The 19,348-nt window shown below is 57.3% G+C and overlaps 1 protein-coding gene across 2 annotated transcripts in view; it reads right to left on the bottom strand.

Moving 5' to 3' along the window:
• Nucleotides 1–19,348, bottom strand: part of CAMTA1 (calmodulin binding transcription activator 1) — a 927,002-nt gene that overhangs the window by 112,613 nt on the left and 795,041 nt on the right. For both annotated transcript variants that reach the window (XM_007453302.1, XM_007453303.1), the window contains one exon: nucleotides 2,562–2,715. In XM_007453302.1, coding sequence (XP_007453364.1) covers nucleotides 2,562–2,715 — 154 coding nt within the window. The remainder of the gene's footprint in view (nucleotides 1–2,561; nucleotides 2,716–19,348) is intronic.

Here is a 19,348-nt window from a genome sequence, read left to right as displayed (position 1 = left end):
GCATTCCTGTTGGACTCAGGCAGGCTCCTGTGTGGGAGGGGGACTTTTCCCAGGCGGGGCCCCTTCTGAGGATGGGGGCTGTTGTAAGGGGGTGGAGGCAATGAGGGGAGGAAAGGGAAGCAGCTGAGATAAAAGAATGGGAAGGCAAGAGGCCACGGGGTGACTTGCAAGAAAACGTCCATCAGTGTGTGTTGAGAGGCGTTAGGAGGGCCCAGGCCAGAGCGTCTGCCTGGGGTGGCCACCTTGAAAGGTATCTCTCTCCTCGGGAACATCCCCTTGGCTAATCTCTGGCCAACTAGGTCTCTGGAACCTCCCAGGACATGGGATGAAACAGTGGCTTCAGCGCCTCGGACCCGGGTCTGCAGAGGCCCAGGAACCAAGCTGGGCCCCTCGGAGGGGGCCGGATGCTGCTGGTCTTGGTACAGAGACTGCTGGATTCTTTCTCTCACTTTCCAGAAAGGGAACTAGGGTTCTGAGAGGGTGAGTGATTGGCCTGAGGTCACACAGCAAAGCAGTCACAGAACCAGGTGCACACCTGCAGCTCCTGGCTGCCCGGACTCGACTGGCCTGGCAGGGTGGTGCCAGTGCCAGTGGTTATCAGAGCCATTGCTCCCACCCAGCCAAGGCTCTGCCAAAGAGGAAGTGTGGGCAGCTCTGGGGGAGGAAACCCAAGGTCAAGTACAAGCCCTGCACATTTAGACACCACGGAATGGAAGGCATGGGTGGGCGGGGTGGCAGAGCGGACCCAGCACCACTTCCCTGCTCCCCAGTCCCTGGCCTGGCCTTGGAGGGGTGCCACTGGGCAGCTCCGGCTCTCAGGGCCTGGACACCGGGGGGCCTCTGTCAGGTGCTCCGGCCCCTGCGGAGAGGGGATCAAGCTGGGCCCAGCCACGCTTACCCAGCCCCCTCACGGATATTTACAGAGAGCCTTCCATGTGCCAGCACGGTGCGGGGCCCTGAGGACCGGCAGGTGGGAAAGGTTCACGGGAATTAGCTGGGATGTTTCCCAAGTTTCTGGGTGCTCCGCAGAGCTCTGAAGAGGCTTGCGTGTCCCCTTCTGGTTAAGGAGGCTGACTTCATTCTGATGTCTCCCTGGGGGTCTCGGTGGTGGAGTCCTGGTTGGGTGGTCTGGGAGGGCCAGTGGAAGAGGCACTATTTGGGCTGAGGGCGGAAGGATGAGGTGGGTTAGCAGGTGAAGGTGGGGACAGCCAGGCAGAGGGAAGAGTGACGGCAGCTCTGGTGAAGGGACCACCCGTCAGGAAGCCCCAGGAGGGCAGGGGCAGTGGCGTGGGGTCCGCAGGTGGATGAGCTGCGGGCACACCCAGGAGCTCATACTCTGTCCTGAGGGCACCAGGTGGCTTCAACAGGGCGGCTCTGGTCAGAGCTGCAGTTGAGGAGGGTTCCACTGGGCACAGCCTGAGCCTGGAAGGCCCTGGGCCTCCTGGCTTTAGTTCCTGGTGGCGGCAGCAAGACCAAGCTGGCCGGAGCCTCCCCACGGGCACACGGCTCAGGAGGACAGCATGGGGGTGGACCTCAGCCTTGGGGTCCAGCCCCCGGGCGGGCTGGACCATCAGCCTATTGGGGGTCCACTTCCCTACTCAGAACCCTGTCCCTCCTGACCCCATCCCCAACCTTGTGGCTGGTGGGGGGATCCTCCAGTCTGAGCACTGAAGGCTTCTCAGGATGAGCTGGTCACCACAGGTGCCATGTGGCCTCAGCATGGACACTCAGTGACCGGACACTCGCTGCGCCCAGGAAAGGACATTTCAGCTGCTCCCCGGACGTGTTTCCCCCCCCCGCAGCCCAACTTCCAAGGGGGCCACAGGTTCTGACGGCCCCGTTGACCTGCTCCCTGAGGTCCAGTATGATGACAGGTCTTTGCCCTGAGCCTCAGAGATCAATGTTCCGGAACCCAGGGCCCTGTGCACTGGACGGCTTTTCCCGGGTCTGTTCTCCCTGAGCCCTCCGTCCAGGCAGCAGGAGAGGCCACCGAGAGCCCCCGCCAGCTGCCCGTGGAAACCAGGCACCGGCCATGTCCCGGCTTTTTGGACACGCTCGGTGTTTTGCATTCAGAGCTCTGCTCCTGACAGATGCTCCCGGCAGCGTCACTTTGCTGACAAAATGAAATCCAGCTCAGTTCCCATTACTTGTGTGCCTCCCTGTCTGGGAGCCAGGGGTGCTCCGTGTCCAGGAGCAAATGGGCCAAGGGCAGGAGCCTGGCCAGCCTGGCCGCGGGCCACAGGCCTCTCCCTCCCCGGACTGCCACCACGCTCCTGTGTGCGGCCTGCAAGACAGAGGTCCCAGGCGCTCTCCACTCTGCTCCTCGCCCACGAGTTTTGTGCTCTGGAACCCACTTTTCTCATCTGTAACGTGGGCTGACATCTGGGTCCTGGCCGTCACATAGGGAGCCCCCGAGGACCGGGTGGAATTGGGCAGGGTCCTTGTAAAAGCTAAGTTCACTGTCATCCGAGCAGAATGGGGCTCCCGCCCCCAGATCCCCAGGCCCCGGAGGACCTCTGGCCCTGCCTGGGTGGCCCTGGCCGCCGGCCGCGCCTACTCACACATGGGCTTCAGCTGCCCGATGAGCTCCTCCTTGGTCCATTTCACCCACTCCTTCTTGTCGGTGTTGATGGAGCAGAGGACAGGCCCGCAGGGCTTACCGCAGTCCTCGATGGCCGGGACATTCAGGTAGTGCACCAGGACGATGTCGGGGTTCTGGGGGGAGAGCACAGACACTGGTAGCATGAGGGTGGTACGGAGCCCGCCCAAGGTCACCCCAGCAGGTACAGACAGGCTGAGCATCTCGCCGGGCTTTCTCAACCTGGGCACCACTCACCCTTGGAACCAGATCATTGTCTGCGGTGGGGGACCACCCAGCAGCACCTCGGGCCTCTGGTGAGATGCCATTAAACCCTGCCTGCTCCCCCAAATCTCTAGACATTGCCTGTTACCCTCTGGGGGCCAAAACTGGCCCCTGTTGAGACCCACTGCTCTACACGTGGGCGGATTCATGTGTAACTAAGGACCACACATGAAGTTAAATGTACCTCTAGCCTCATGTCCCGGACCTACGCCCACAGCTGCCCCAGCAGCACCGGCCCCTGCTCCGCTCTTTACATGCACTTCCTCACTGCAGGTCCCTGGACGTCCCCGACAGGTATCACCACCACCCTCTTCTTAAGGGGGAAACGGAGTTCCTAGAGTTTAAGGCACCCACATCTTTTTTTTTTTTTGGCCACCTTGCGTGACATGTGGAACTTCCCTGACCAGGGATCGAACCCGTGTCCCCTGCAGTGGAAGCGCAGAGTCTTAACCACCGGACCACCGGGGAAGTCCAAGGCATCCACTTCTAAGGGCTGGATGCCCCTCTGCCCCTCAGCCTGTGGTCTCCCTGCACAAGCATCTCTAAGCATCGCCCAGGAGGCAGCTGTCACTTGGAATCTCTGGAAACTCTTCCTTGGAAATCTCTTCGGAGCTTATGAATGGAAAGAACTCTCCCCGTGAAGATGGTGAAAGCACAGTTTTGTCCTCAAGTGGTTTTATTGAAATGGGGCAGCCTCTTGCCATCAGATCCAATTCAAGGTGACCTGCGTCGCTCTCCACCCACCACCAGCTCTGACAGCAACACACCAAGGGGGCCTCTGTGGGGCAGCAGCTTCACTGCAAAGAGCACAGGCCCTTCTGTGGCTTTCTGTGGCCCCCCAGAAGGTGAGGCTGTTTATTGGGTCTTGTCAGTCCTGACAAAGTTGTTAAAAAAAAAAGCAGCCATGTCACTTTATAATTCATCTGAATAAACACAGAAAACCTCCTACCCCAATCAGAAAGTATTTCTTGAACCGTAAGGAAATGCATAATAATATATCAAGGTGCTGCAGGGAACTCTGGAAAAGCCAGTTGGAAGGTCCCATCCTGTGCTATTTGCCAGATACATTTCCTCGGTTTTTCCCTCTGGATACCCAGCCCCGAGTCCTGGGCGGGCGCGAGGACCCCGGCACGGAGGAGCCTGGGTCTGCGGTCACCTTTTAGGATCTGATCAGAGCAAGAGTAATAATGAATATGTTACTCAATCAGTGTGTTAATAAATAAGGACTCGAGACGACTCCACGACCGGTGCAGGAAAGTACACTGGTATAATTTTAAAAGATTTTTTTCAATAAGGGTTGAAACGTAGAGTTTTTTTTCTTGCCAACGCTCAGTTAACCAGGAAATTAAATCAACATGAACAGGAGCTTTCTTGTTAATGGCAGCTTTTCTGGATTGCGATAATCACGCCCCTTAATAACAATGATAATCCCTGACATCGGCACAGCACTTTATTCTTTTCAAAGCACTTTCTAGCCATTAGCTCATTTGGTGCCCATGCAAGCTGGGGACACGGGCTGGGCTGGGCAGGGCAGGGCTGGGCAGGGCTGGGCAGGGCTGCGCAGGGCAGGGCAGGGCTGGGCAGGGCTGGGCAGGGTGCTTTGTGTCTGCAATGAGGAACCCGAAAGCCCAGTGAAGTTGTGACTTGCCCAAAGCTGTGTACCTGGCAATGCGCAGAGCTGGGGCTGGAAGCCACAGTTCTGACTCTGCTTTCAGGTCCTGCTGAGACATCTGGTGACCTCTTTTTTGTCCGGGCTAACTGCCTTCCCATCTCATATTTAAATTCGTCCTTGCAATATGCCCAAGAGGCAGGTGGGCTAGGTAGATCTGTCATGCCCGTGGCCTGGATGGGGTAGCCCAGGAGAGGGTAAGCCATCCTCCCTGTGTCCCAGCCCTCTGTTCTTCCTACCGACCAGCACACTGGCCTCCCCGGGCTGGGAGCTCCTGCCTGAGTCTGTGCTTGTCCAGAAGGCAGCGTCAGCCACTGAGCAAGACAGAGTAGGGATCAAAGGGATGCAGGGGCCCGCAGGCCACTCAGGGCTTCCTCTGATCACAGCCCCTGGAGCAGGTGCCCAGCCCTGCAGGAGGAAGCCAGGATGCCAGATGTCTGGGAAATGAAAGGCCCTTAGCTTCCTGCCCCACTGCCCCACTGAGCGCAGCCTGGGGGCCTGGAAAAGCTGTGGGAAGCCAGGGCAGTGGGAGGGCAGGTGGGGGCCTGGGAAGCAAAGGGTACAGAAACCATGCACCGAAATGCCCAGAACTTGAGCTCCTGCCCTACAGCACCCAGACTCTCCTATCTCAGGAAGTCCCGTTCCTTCCTTCAGGGTCCAGCTCCATTTCTGCATAGCCAGCCTCCACCTACTCTTTGAGGACAGGCACAGGCTCGACGCCTCTTCCTCCAGGAAGCCTTTCTGGATACCTCACCCTCTGTACCTCCACCACAGCAGAGTGGAGATTGGGTAGAGATTGTCTTAATAGTCTGTAAGCCTCCTTCATCTGCTCAAGCACAGGGACAGTGCCCGGGAGCTATCACAGCATCTGGCAACACCTGCTGTTCATTTCTTTTTTGCAGAGTTGAATCAGGCTGACTTTGGATCTTCTATCCATACTCTTCCCAGACTTGTGCTCAGCTGACACCTGGTTTTGGTTTTCTGTGTCTTCGAAGGGCAGGGCAGCTTCTCTGAACACAGGGTGTTCATAGGAAGCTAAGAGGCAGGGCTGGTTCTAAACCTTTTCTGGGTCTAAGGCCTCTGAGAATTTGATGAGGGCTGTGGCTTCTCCACTCCCAGCCCAGAAGAACTCCCCAAGGCGCATCAACGCTGCATTTCAGGAGCGCACAGACCCAGTGGTCTGTGGACCCCACATCTGTAGCCAGGGACTCAGGGATTCAAGATCCACTGTGGCCCCTTTCAACTCAGGGAATATGCCCAACACGTACATCCCCTTCCCAGGAGCCTCCATCCTGGGCCTTGTGCCTTGATACAATTAGGAGAAAGCCCCAGTCCCTGACGGGATCAAGGAGGCTGGGTTTGGGATTCGGAAATGCAGAAGCAGCCTGCGTCATGCTTTTATATCTTTAACACAAATTCCATCCCAGGGCTTGGTGTTCCTGAGGCCGAAACTCCTGAGTTGAATTTTAAATAATGGCTTCCTGGCTTGAGGCTGGTTTCAAGACACAGAGTGATTGAGGTATTTTTGGAAATTGGGGGCACACATCACTTCTTGGCAACGTTGCGATTTTATTCACTAAGTTGTACATTTTATTTGGTGCTTCTGGCAGAAAAACATATTAGGCGTAGAGTCCCAACGTTTCAGTTTCATGGGGGGCTCATAACACTGTCAGATCCTCAGGGAGTGCGGAGCTTTCGGCAGGGAGGGGCAGGCTGGCTCCAGGGGACACGAGGACACCTCCCACTGGACCCACCCACTCTCGGTTCTGGACGGCTGTGGAGCCAACCTGCCTTCCCCCCGCCCCCCCCGCCCCAGGCTGATGCGCTTTACCACCCACGTCAGACTTTGCAGGTCGCAGGTCTCATCCAGAGGCTCCTCCCCAGGCTACAGAATGTCCATGAAGATGCAAGAGGCCGTCCCCATGAGGAGAGGGTGGCCTTGGAAATGACCCCCCCGCCATGTGTCCAGGAGGCCTGTCCGGTGTTTAGAGGGCTGGGGGAGCCCAATAGGGCGGCTGTGGAGGGGAAGCTGTGGATAAGTGAACGTCTCACAGAACTTCCATAACTTTCTGGAAAGAGCCACGGACTAGGAGACCCCCTCCCTCCCTTTCAGTGCCTCAAGTTCTTCACCTGTAAAAGGACACAGCCTGCCCCCCTCCCCTGCCCGCCATCAGGCTGCAGCAGGGGCCACGGTGGGGCCTTGGCGAGGTGCAAAGTCCCATCCGTACAGCGGCCCGCTGTTCTAACTACTAGGTGTCACCAAACCCCGAAACAAACAAAACCCTGGTGTTTCTCTGGAGAGCACGACCGGAGTCAGCTTCTGGCAGGCAGTCTACACACTTATAACACGCACCTTCTTGCTGACAGTCCGTCTGCCCCGACGTTCCTCTTACCGTCGTGATGACCCTTGCTCTCCAGGCCTTCCAGCTGGGCCTTCATGCCGCGCCCCCCCCGCCCCTTAGCACCCTCCGCCAGCTTCACGGCCTTCAGCCCACCACGTTCCAAGGGTTCTGAAATTTCTCCCTCCAGCCCCACCTCCCGGCTCTGCTCCAAGCTCACCTGTCCCACTGCCCATCAACAGCTCTTGTTGGGACCTCGAAATGCCCCCGGCTCACATGGCCCAGCCTGACGGCCGCTCGCCACAGCTGGCCCACCCCGGGCTTCACCCAATGACCAATGGCACCACCTGCCCTCAGCGGCCCAGGTCAAAGCCCTTCTCCTCACTTCCTCTCCCTCCAATCCGTCCATCACCAAGCCCTGTCAATTCTCCCCCTCAGGTAAGCCTGCCCCACCCACTCAGCCCTACGTCCCAGGAGACCACCCAGTCCGGGCCCCTCCCCCTGCATCTCCTCACTTCCTCTCTCCCCTCCCGCCCCATCCTCTCCCAGCCCCAGCAGGCCTGACCCTCTGATTCTGGCACCGGCTTCCTGGCCCGAGAATGAGCCCCACACTCCTGACACGGTCACAGGGCCCCGCCGTCTGTTTTCCTCTCCAGCCACTCACGCCCCGTTCCTGCCACCCACGTTCCCTGAATCTGCCGCGTGCGTTCTCTCCTGAGCTGTCCTCTCTGGCTGGTGGGCTCTGTGCCACCCGTTGGCGTGAGCATCAATGCCACCTCCTCTTGGACACCGTATTCAGAGACCCCCTCAGACATGGTGCCACCCTGCCCCCGCCCGGGCCCTACTACCTTTGCATCCTTTATTTTCTTTACAGCACCCACGCCGAATTCTCATTCCTGAGCGGTTTCTGCTGGCTTTGGCCTGTTTTCCCACCTAGAAGCGAGAGCTCCGGTGGCCGGGCTCTGTCTTGCTCGGTGGCGGGTCAGGGGGGGGGGGTTCCTGGAGCCCAGAGCGGGGCTGGCGCACCGGAGATGCTCTGCCCACCTGCTGAGTGCTGAGGTGGGTGACAGCTGAGCTTCCCCAGGGGTGCTGGCCTGGCTGGGGCAGGTGGTATGGGTCCCTGGAGCCCTCTCCCCACCCCAGCTATCCTTCCTGAGAGACAGACGGACTTGCGAGGAGAGGACAAGCGGCCTGGGAGGGGGAGGAAGTGTCCCTGCCTTGGAAGGGGGCGGTAGCCGCTGAGAGGCCCAGGAGCTCTCGGCCCCTCTGTGCTAGGCTCAGCTGGTCCTCAACCCAGCTCCTTCTCAGGTTTTACTTGGAAATGCGAGGTTTGGACTTGCTATCAACCTAGTTCCAGCTGCGGGGCTGCCAGGCAGAGGACTGTGGGCTGTAGCTGCTGGAAGAGCATCTCTGGGGGCCGAGTTAGACTTTGTCTCCTAGGGCATCTTTTCCAGTTGGAGCCTTTCACTTGAGCTGGGGGAACAAATGGGAGCCAGGAGAGCAAGCTGGGGACCTTTACCTCCAGTGGCACAGGAGGGGTTGAGAATGCTCCACAGAGAGAATGCTGGGCTAAAGTTAAACCAGCTCCTTGGCTGCAGGACTTGTCAGAGCCTTGGCGGCACCCCGTGCAGGAGCATCTCTTGGTGGGCATTTTGTGGGCAGGTTTTCCAAGCCTATGTGACCTTGAACCTGAGCACCTCTCGGGACCCTAGTGTCCTCTGGAACACAGTTTGGGAGCCTCTGAGGGAATTCAGAGCCCAGGGAAAGCGCCTCCGGCAGCCGTTGGAAGACAAGGGCCCTTAATGCTTCCTGGGTCCCTTTCCCCTGCGGCCCCTCCCTGGCCTGGCCTGAGGCTCGCTGGGCGTTCGAGCTGCTTTCAGGGTACCGCCAGGTTTCTAAGGAAACGCCTGACCGATTGGGCGCACTGTCCCCACAGCCCTTTCCTTCCCAGAGCCCCCCTTTCCCAGCAGCTGTGACTATAGTTCTTCCCCGACCCGGGGTGTGGCGTGGGGCTTCTTGTTGGAAAGACTGAGGGGCTCAGGTTAGAGGCCAGGGCGGGGGACTCTGTCTCCCCTTCACGCGTGGGCCGTCCTTCCTGATCTGGGTACCCTGGGCCTCTGGGGTCCCTGCGGGCAGGCCTAGGACCGGGGCTGAGCACGTAAAGGTGGGGTAGGGGCAGGCAGGAGAAGGGCACAGGGGCTGGCGGAGGGGGCAGCGGATTTAACCTTCTTAATGACAGTGACGGGGCTTTCAGGAGGGGAGACTGAACAAGAAAGCATCCCTCGTCCGTTCCTCCGCCAGGGCTAGCGCTGTTGTGCGGTGTTAGTGCCGGGGCGGCGGCGGAGGGGTCAGTCGGGGCGCCAGTGGCGGCACCTGTGATGCGGCTTAATCCGCAGAAGCTCTTGCCGCAGACACTACAGATTTCTAGACCCTGGTGCCCGGGGCGAGGCGGGCGCAGCAGCTCGGGGGAGTGGCAGGTGGAGAAGGGCTGCAAGGTGTCTCTCTGACGGCTCCCCCAGGCCCTTTCCGCACGGCGCCCACGAGGGGGAACCGCACTCAGTCCCCCCAGCCGTGGCAGAACTCAGGCCTGGAGGGCTGGGGCAGGAGGGGGAGGTGGCGGAAGGGTGAGAGAAGGAGAGAGAGAACGAAATAGGCCAAGGCGCTCAGCAGAGAGACGTGGGAAGCCCAGGTTGGTGGCAGCCAGGGTGGATGGGGGTGGCACAGAGACTGGGGGCGGCAGGGATGCCAAGTTTGCCCCTGGAGAGCCCTGACCTCCAGCCTGGAGGAGATGCCCACAGCTCCTGTGGCTTCTGGCTCCGAGAGCTGAGGGTTGAGGTGCAGGAGTGCTCGCGGTGGGCAGACGCTTGATCTGGCCGAGCCTTAGCGCCTGCTCTTTAGGGTGGGAGAGATGAGTACAAATGGCCTTAACCTTGCTGGAGAGAGGGGAGGCAGGTAAGGGGCTCAGGAGGCAAGGGGCCTGACCCACAGCGGATCCGAATGGGCGTTCTGTAATCTGTTACCGGTTTGCGATGCAGGTGGGGAGGCGTTCCACTTTGCGGCGGGGAAGCTGAGCCCTATGCCTCCTGCAGCTCAAGCCTGCTCCAGGGTTTGTACCACAGACCCTGGAATGGGCTGAAAGTAGCGCGATTTCACCAGAGACCCAAGTGGCCCAGAGCAAGAGGCTTGGGGAGCTCACGTCCTCTCGGCCATGGCCAGCGCTGGGCACCAGGTGGCTGGATGCCGGGGGTCCTGCAGCCCCAGCCCAGGACCCTACCCTCTGCTGGGAAGGAAGAGGCAGCTTCCCTTTCTGTGGAGTAAGCAGGACAGTGGCGCAAGAAGTGGTTAAAAATGCAAAAAGCTGTTGGTTTTGTTAAAGAAAAATGCAGCTGCAACATCTGTTTGACTCTTGTTTGCAGCTTTATCAACGCTAAGCGTTCAATAAATCAGGGTGGCATGGTGCTCCGTTTCTTCTGTGGCTTGGTCATTAATCTCATGCCAGTTCTCATGAAAAATGAAGGAGAGAGGCTGTGTGATAGTGAAAATGTATACATTACCCAGAAAGTCATAATAGCATGTAATAGTGGCCACACACCTCCCCACTTGCCGCCGGGGGAGGGGGCCAGGTCTGCGCACCACCAGCCCGGGGGGAGGGAGACAGAGAGTAAATCAGCATCATTTGCACCGCAAACCGCAAGCCCATTCTGTGATTGCCTTTGTCCTATCAGCATCATTGATGCAGATTCTGAAAGCCCCACAAGCCTGATCTTCAGAGGCAGAGCCTTCCCCATAAACGAGGGTAGGCGCCCGTAAAACAGGAGTGCAGAGCAGGCAGAAAGAAGGGCAGAATTTATTAGGGAATGAATAAATGATGATACCAGGCAGCTCAGGGCCGGGGGTGTCACCACACTGCAAGGCAGAGAAAAATCCTCTGGCCTGGACTCCAGCTGCCCTGGGCGGCCTGGCACCTGTTCACCGCTCTGGATAAAGGCACAAGGTGGGGCCGCTGTGCCCGTCAGGTCTCCGGGGTTCTGCCGGCCCTGCAGCCGCTGCTCCCCTCCTGGTTTGCTCTTCTCAGCTGGGGAAACTCAGGTGCTCCCATGACCAAGTCCACGTTTTAACCACCATCTCGGGGTGTGTGCTGGGTGCTTCTCAGGCGGCAGGACCGTGCCTGTACCCCCAGCGCACACCTCCCACCGGGCGCCTCTGTTTGCAAAGATTGTTTTCTGAGTGTCAGCTGTGTGCGGGGCCCCCCCTTCAAGCCCCATGAAGCATTCCTCATTCACTCCCTTCAACAACCCACAGAAGCAGGTGCCATTGTTACGTATTTGAGGGATGCAGACTCTCACGCTCAGGGCTCCACAATTCAACCCAGCCCCAAGCCCCAAGCCCCAAGCCCGTATCACTGTGCCTGCCCTCCACTGGGGCCCTGGGGCTCTGAGGGAACTCCTCGGACGGTGGATGGAGGGTTGTGTGCCCAGCCTCGGTGCCCTGGGCATCAGCGGCCCAGTTAGCATCTGTGCCAGAGTGAAAATGGGTCCAGGGAGCCTGTGGGGTGCAGGGAGCTGCTGGGAAGAGGTATGGGGCCAGCCTGTGAGCTCTGCAGCGCAGGGCCAAAAGGCAGCAGAGCCCCTGTCTCCACAGCAAGGGCCTGCGGTGGTCAGGACACCCTCTGTGGTCAGGCAGCGCTGTGGGGTGAAGGCAGGGGTAGCTGCAGCTGAGCACCTGGCGACTGGGGGGGCAGATCCAGGTCCCCAAAGTTGGGGTCTGTTGAAGAAGCAAGAAAAGAGAGAAAAGAGGGAGAGTAGGAAACAAAAGAGGCACCCCGGAGCCCCCAGTAATAGGCAAAACCAGCTGCACACTTCCTGGGAGCCAGGCCCCCTTCACGGGCTGCGTACCGGATGCCCCGGTCCAGTCCAGCAGGGACACAGACAACCTCCTTGCTCCTTTGCCAGCGCTCAGCAGGGCGGGGGACCTGGGGGGGGCGATGCCTGGGAGAGGCTTTGGGGGCTCACACGGGGCTTCCCCTCCTGCTCCAAGTGCGGGCAGAGGCCTGCAGCCCCGGGGGAGCTCCCGTGGCCCCTCGGCCAGGCGGCCCTCATTAAGCCCACGTACACACCGGAGGGAGTTGGGGGCCGGCAGCCCTTCCCCGCTTCGGAGGGAGGCTGGAAGACTTAATTAGTTAATGTGGATAAAGTGGTCTGAAGATGAAAAACCCTGGGTAATTGCTCAGTGCTACTGCTGCCGCCACCGCTGTTACACAATTACCAGAATTTTCCAGTCATGGGAATATAGTTAAACAATTTCCACCTGGTGGGGGCTTCCGGGAACCCCGCTGGCTTAGGGGCTGGCCTGCTCGGTCCTCTTTACCCCACAGGTGATGTAGGAAAAACACACTAATTGTGGGAAATCACGCCTGTCACAGTCCCGGCCACCTGGGGACCGCTGAAGTAAAGAAGAATGTGCCACTCGCCCCGAGCAGATAAAGACGCTTGGGCTCAAAGAGAAGCCCAGGATGCTGTCCATCCAGACTTTCTGGAAGCCTCTGAGCAAATTCTGCCCAAAGGCCCCTGGAAGGTTAAGCCATCCTGGAGGATGCCACTGGGGAGGACGTTTAATCGTGCAGCGGGACCCCACTGCACCCCCGCACCTGTGGGGCGGGATGCGTGGGCACATTTTTGGATGGACAAATGGAAGCCAGGAGATTCACACTGGCCCAGGGCCAGGGCTTGCCTTACTTAAAATCATCCTGCATGATCTGGGGGAAGAAATGCCCAATAAAATCTCCACGTTTGCAGATGACGCTAAACTGTCCCGGGTGATGAGGCGCCGAGTCATTTGCGATGGGTCACGAGAGGATCTATTTAGTGGATGCAAAGTGACAGACGGAGCCCAGTGTGGGCAAAGCGCAGGTCAGTGTGCTCGGGGAGAGTACAACAAATTGCCTGTGGAGGCTGGTGGGGCCGAGCTGCCACCCATCAACTCAGGAAGACCCCTGGGGTTTCTGGAAGCCACCTGTCCAGAGTCGTTGCTGGGACCAGGAAGGACCAAGCCCGGAGAGTCTGACAGGAGGGCTCTTTATCAGAAACCTTGATTTGGGGCTGTGAGTGCACGGGAGAGGGGAGCATCCCTCCAGGAGGGGTGGACGGCCACGGGAAAATGAGATAAGGATTTTTCTCGTCAGAAAGACAAAAGCCGAGGGGAAATGTGACTCAAAGCCTCTCAGGTCAGAGAAAGGAAAAGGTGAACGTGTGTTTTTTTCTCCAGCTCCCTGAACACTAAGGATATGGGTCCCCCCTGGAGCTCAGGGAGTCATTCGTGGCACAAACTCTGCACAGCGGGCAGGTAACATAGGAGACTCATTACCCCCAGGGAGAAATGGGCTGAAAAACAGAAATCGATTTTTTTTTAAATTGGCGACATTAGTTCCTGGATGGCTGACCTGTAAGGAGTTATGGAAGGAGGTCAGGATATTGGGGGTCATCTCTTCCTGGGACCCAGTGGCTGGAGGTACCATGATGCTCAGTGCCTCCACTGGGGTGGATCCAGGCTGGGAGTGGCAGCCAGGGTGTTAACTGCCTGCTGTTTCCTGCTTGCCAGGCACTGGCCAGGGACACAGGCCACTGTTGCCCTGCAGTTGGCAAACCTGAGCCTGGATGAGGTTCCTTTTCTGTCTCCTGCGTCATCTGCTCTCACCTTGAATTCATTTTTGACATATTAGAAATCACTGCAAGAGTTGCTCCAACTAACCCTGGGATAAAAAGCCTTGGGCCTTTCTCTGGGATGTAGAGCTCGAGGGAAGGAATCGTGCTCAGGGTGGGCAGCCTGGGCCCAGCAGGATGGAGCGTGGGACAGCTAGGCATTGGGTGATCAGCTGTCAGAGGGCTGCACTCCCCCTCTTCTGACCTCCTTTCCTCTCCCAGGAGCCAAATCTACAGGCTACATGACCCCCTCTCACTAGCCTTACAGAGGCCCTGTTTATGGCTTAGACTGGCCATGTCCTCCTGGGAGGCTGGAAGCCAAGCCCACGGCCGTCCCCTCCCTGCCCCATTAGGCAGTGGGTCAACCCCATCAGAAGACAGTGGCCCCAAGCGGTCATCCAGGCGTCTCCAGAGTGACGGACGTGCTCTGGAGCCCCTCCTGTCCGTCTGCTCCTCACAATGGCTCTGGAGGAAGCTGAGCACATGCCACCATCCCCACCGGCCCCATGAGCCCCCTCTGACTGAGAGGTGCCATGTGATCTGCCACCTGGCTAATGGGTGGCAGAGCTGAATGTGGCTCTGGTGCGTTTGGTGCTCTCACGGTAGGAGCATCCCAGTGTTCTTTAGGGAGCAGGCCACCCCTCGCTGACTCAGTCCGGGGATGGAGCATGTGACTCAGGCTGGCCAATTGGAGCCCTGCATTCTCTGGGCCATGGGGATTGGCCATGAGTCCCAACCACAGGCAATCAGAGAGCTAATGGCTGGACCTGGTTGGAGCCCCTGGCGGGCAGGGACGCTCTTTCCTGCTGGACCTGAACCTGAGATGATGAAGCCTAGAGTTCCTGGAAGCCATCTCTTGCCAGCACATGGAGTCCAAGAAGGAAGCCCCGTGGAGGAGGCAGAGCCCAGGGGAAGAGACTGTAAGCCTCCATGCAACTGACCGAGCCCCTCGATCCAGACATGCCTGAAGCCAGCCCACCTCAAGACTTTTCAGTAACTTGAGCACCCAAATTTCCTCTTATCCTGAAGCCAGTTCAAGCTGAATTTTCTGTTGCATCAACAAAGAGATCTAACTCCTAAACAGACCATATGTCTTCCTTTTGCTAAGCCACTGCTCTCGCCACTACAAAATTCAGACTGTCCTCTAGTTACAAGAACCACCATCGCCATGGTTACTGAGAGCTACCAGTTATTCAGCACCTGTATGTTCCGGTGCTGGGTGCTAAGTGCTTCACAGGCTTAGCACACTGAACCTGCATGAAGTCGCACTGGGGATCATCATTTCTGCTTTACACATCAGGAACATGAAGGGAGAATTAAGTGGCCCACCAACCACCCCCCCACCTTGAGCCCAGGTCTGTCTGATGCTAAAAGTGACGGTGAGGGAGAGTGGTCCAGAGTTGTGCTCTGGAGACCACTGCCTGGATTTGAGTCTGGGTTCTGCTGCTTCCCAGCCGTGAGCCTTAGGCAAGCACATCTCAGGGCTTCAATTTCCTCACCTATAAGATGGACAGAATAATAATACCTACTGCACGAATTTGTTGTGAAGGCTAAATGAGATAAAGCATTTGAACAGTGCCTGACACACGGTGAACCTTCAAAACTGCCAAGTATTCTCATGACTGACTTCTCAGTGTTACTTTATCTCACAATATTGCTACAGATAATGTTTCCCTAAGATTTTTGAGGACTTGTATGTGGACCAAAACCAAATTGATTCAGACGTTGCTTGTTTGAGAAGTATAATTCTTAGACAGGAGCCCATCGAGGCAAAGGTAAGGAATTCTTTTCAAACGTTGGAGAAGCATCTTTTCTTTTCTTTTCTTTTTTAAAATTTATTTTATATTTATTTTTGGCTGTGTTGGGTCTTTGTTGCTGCGCACGGGTTTTCTCTAGTTGTGGCGAGAGGAGGCTACTTTTCATTGCAGTGCGTGGCCTTCTCATTGTGGTGGCTTCTCTCGTCGCAGAGCACTGGCTCTAGGCACGCAGGCTTCAGTAGTTGCAGCACATGGACTCAGTAGTTGTGGCTCGCAGGCTCTAGAGCGCAGGCTCAGTAGTTGTGGCGCACGGGCTTAGTTGCTCCGAGGCATGTGGGATCTTCCGGACCAGGGCACGAACCCGTGTCCCCTGCATCGGCAGGCGGATTCTTAACCACTGCGCCACCAGGGAAGTCCCGAGAAGCATCTTTATCTCCAGTGGATGCTCAGGCCATTGGAGGGTTTGAATGAACTAACACCAGTCATTCTTGTCCAGACAACAGGATCCGAGACAATTCTCGGCTATCTTCCAGGAGCCGGAAGAAAACAAAACCACATTTCTCCAAAAAAATTTTGTAATTTAAGTGTCCATGAATTCAAAGAGCTATCCACCCCAACCCCATCCTGCCACGTCACCGGAATGTGCGGCATTCTCCTGGGCCACTGGGGACATTTGCGGTCCTCGGCCAGATGATTCAGGTGTCAGATGACTGGCAGGTCTTCGAGGCGCCTGGGTCTTTCAAACTCTAATCATCACCGATGCCTCCTCATCAGGACACTTTACATATTTTAATTTGTGCAGGAAAGATCCTCAAGCATCCTGCAAATCACAGGATTTGAACTGAACTCGTCTGCATATTCCTCTCAGAACAGAGGATGATTGAGTTGGGAGGAAACTTTGGGATCATCCAGGCCGACTGCTCCACCCACTTCTATTTCCAGCTGGGAAAACTGAGCCAAGAGACGCTGTGGCTTGTCTAGTGTCTCCCAGTGGACAGGGAGAGAGTGAGGACAGGGGACACTCCCCTACCCCCCACCCTCTGCTGGCATCCTAGCTCTGCCCCTTCCTGGGGTTCGGAACCACCTGAATCCAATGGTTGTACCACCCTTGCTTCACAGAGAGGACGGCAGAAGGCCAGAGCCGGTTCTGTTCACCCACGTGGCGCTCACGGTGAGGCTGGCTTCCCAGTGGTTGTCCTTCTTTGCAACCTTGACTGTGAACAGGCTCTCAAAGTCCTCAGTGGGCTGGAACGTGGCCCTGTTCTTATTCTTTAGAGCTCGTGCTTTCCGTTCAGCATCTTCCCGGTGCTAGCGATGGTGGGGCAGGTACGCTAAGCAGGAAAGTCTGGGAGGCTGGGACCTGTGCCACCCGCCCCCTGTTCTGGGGGAGCATCTGGGGAGCCCCTCCACTAAATCCTATTAAAGACATAAACCCCAAAGCTCTCCCTTGATTGACAAATAGGCCGACTGTGGAGGCAGCAGAGGATGAATTGTGCCCGACCCATAGAGCATCTATAGGATTTTTATGCTCTGACAACTGTAACGGTGAGATTCCAGCAATTGTTTTAGAAGGAACCATGATTATATTGGGCAGTATGTTTTTTTTAATGTGTTTCCCAGTTCCTGTTTAACGCTTTGGTAGGACAAGATAAAGTGGAATCATTGAGGTAATTGTGGCACTCAACAGTTTATGTCTCGAAAGAGTGACCGGGGGTTAACAAAGCCATGGCAGGACGAGGTTTGGATTCGAAATTACAGTTTTTCTTTTTGTTACTTTCTTTTTAAATCCTTCTTTATCTTCCTTCCTTCTCCATTGGCTCCTGGAGCTCGCTGATAACCTGTAAGCCTCCTCGGGTAATAATGGGACCTGCTGTGCTAATGACACAGGCAAATCAGGGGCCACCTCTTCTGCAGAGCTGCTGCAGTGGGGCCGCCCCTGCCCCAGAGCCCGTGGCCTTACAGGCGACGCCGGCTTGTCCCCCAAACCAGCGAGGCTCGACATCCGGGGTCCCAGCACCGATCAAGACCTGATCTCTGGCGCCATGTCCCGAAACCGCCGGCTGCCGCCAAGAGGCTGGGCTGCCCGATGCCGGCCCCTTGCAGAGGGCAGAGGAAGCCGAGCCCACCAACTCCGAAAGCTCCTGGAATCGTCGCCTCTCCTGGCAGATGCCACAGCACCCTTGGGGTGGAGGGCTGTGGCCCACAGGGGGCTGAGGACCCCATCCGTCTTCAGATGGTGTGCTAGAGAGCCTCCTCCAGGTTCCTCGGGGGTCTCTAGGCAACTGCCAGTGGAAGCAGAACTGAGCCACAGAGCTGGGAAGCCTCAGAGTAATCATGGGGCCACGGCTCCCGCGCGCTCTAGTCTACGACACTGTGATGTCAGCAGGGCGGAAGGAGGGTAGAAACGTAGGATGGGTGAGGCTTTTCTCTGTCCCCGAGGCCACCGCCCTGGCCTGGCCCGCCTAGCCTTAGCCGTGTAACCTGGCACAGCCTTCTGGCAGGTGTCCCTGCCTGGAAGCCAGACCCTCCCATCTGACTCCCAGCGCCCTTTCCCCAAGTCCCAGCTCTGGTAGTGCCGCGAAGCTTCCCTGGTTCCTCATTTCCTGTGAATGCAGCTCACTCCCGATAACACAGGCCGCCACAATCGATCGGCCGGATCTGCCCTTTGTCTACACCTCCCAAGTACCGTCCTCACACCCCCCGCTCAGTCCTTGGGACCACTCAGCCTGCTCTGCCCACCCACTCTGTTCCCAGGGCCTGGGACCCTCCACTCATCTCGGCAAGTCCCCATTCCACCTGCTTGTCGTGACCCAGCTCCAATGCCTCGTTGTCCTTGAAGCGTCCCCTAATCCTCCCAACCAAAAGTAACTGCGTTCTCCTTGGACCCCAGAGCAGCCCTCTGTGCCTCTTTTAGCACGGCCGGTCCTGCCCATTTCACTGATCTTTGGGCTGAGTCTACACTCCCGCTCCAGACACTAGGCTTATTTGCAACAATGTGGGTGGACTTGGAAGGCATTATGCTCAGTGAAATAAGTCAGGCAGAGAAGGACAAATACTGTATGTTATCATTTACATGTAGAATCCAAAAAGTGCGACAAACTCGTGACTATAACAGAAGAGAAACAGACTCAGACAGATGTAGAGAACAAACTGGTGGTTACCGGTGGGGGGTTGGGGGGCGCGATAGGGGGAGGGGTTCAGTGGTACAAACTACTATGTATAAAATAAATACGCTGCAAGGATACATTGTACAGCACAGGGAATAGAGCCAGTACTTTATAATGACTATAAATGGAGTATAATCTTTAAAAATCGTGAATCTCTGTGTTGTACACCTGAAACTTATATAACGTTGAACATCAACTATACCTCAGTTTAAAAAAGTAAAGAGACACCGGGCTCCCGGAGAGCAGCGTCTACGATGGTGGGTGGCCAGCAAGTGTTGGCTGAATCAAGGGCTGGGGGACCTCATCTGCCCTGGGGGTGGTGGTGAAGGGGGTGCGCAGCCTGGACTGGCACGGGGGGCGGGTGGGGGGAGCCCCAGGTGCTGGGCCGTGCCTTTGGAGAAGAGCAAGGGCGTCAGGCAGCTGGTGGCCCCGCATCCACACCATCCACCCGTCACCCCCTCGCTCATCTTTTCTGCCGTTGCCAAGGCAGAGCGCGTGAAGCCGCAGGGGCCCTTCTGGGCGCTTCTGCAAGTGAGCCCATTTCACCTGCGGGGGCAGGGCCGCACCGGGAGGCTTTGTTCCAGCCTCACTCACAACACCCACCCCCTGCCGTGGCCCTGGAATTTCACACTAACCTGTGGTGGATGGCACCCTTTCCTCTAAGCTCAGGGGGTCCCAGGAATCGCACAGCAGAGATCCGGGTGGCCACTGCCAATGGACAAAACCTGGCCAACACCTCTGCATGCACACACGCACACACACCACACTACACACATACACACCACACACACACGCACGTACACACACACACCACAGACACACATACACACCACACATACACACCACACACACATA

Source organism: Lipotes vexillifer, unplaced genomic scaffold, assembly GCF_000442215.2.
Source record: "Lipotes vexillifer unplaced genomic scaffold, Lipotes_vexillifer_v1.1 scaffold575, whole genome shotgun sequence".
Lineage (NCBI taxonomy): Eukaryota > Metazoa > Chordata > Mammalia > Artiodactyla > Lipotidae > Lipotes > Lipotes vexillifer.
The sequence above is the reverse complement of the archived record's forward strand: the minus strand, read 5'-3'. Positions and strand labels throughout refer to the sequence as shown.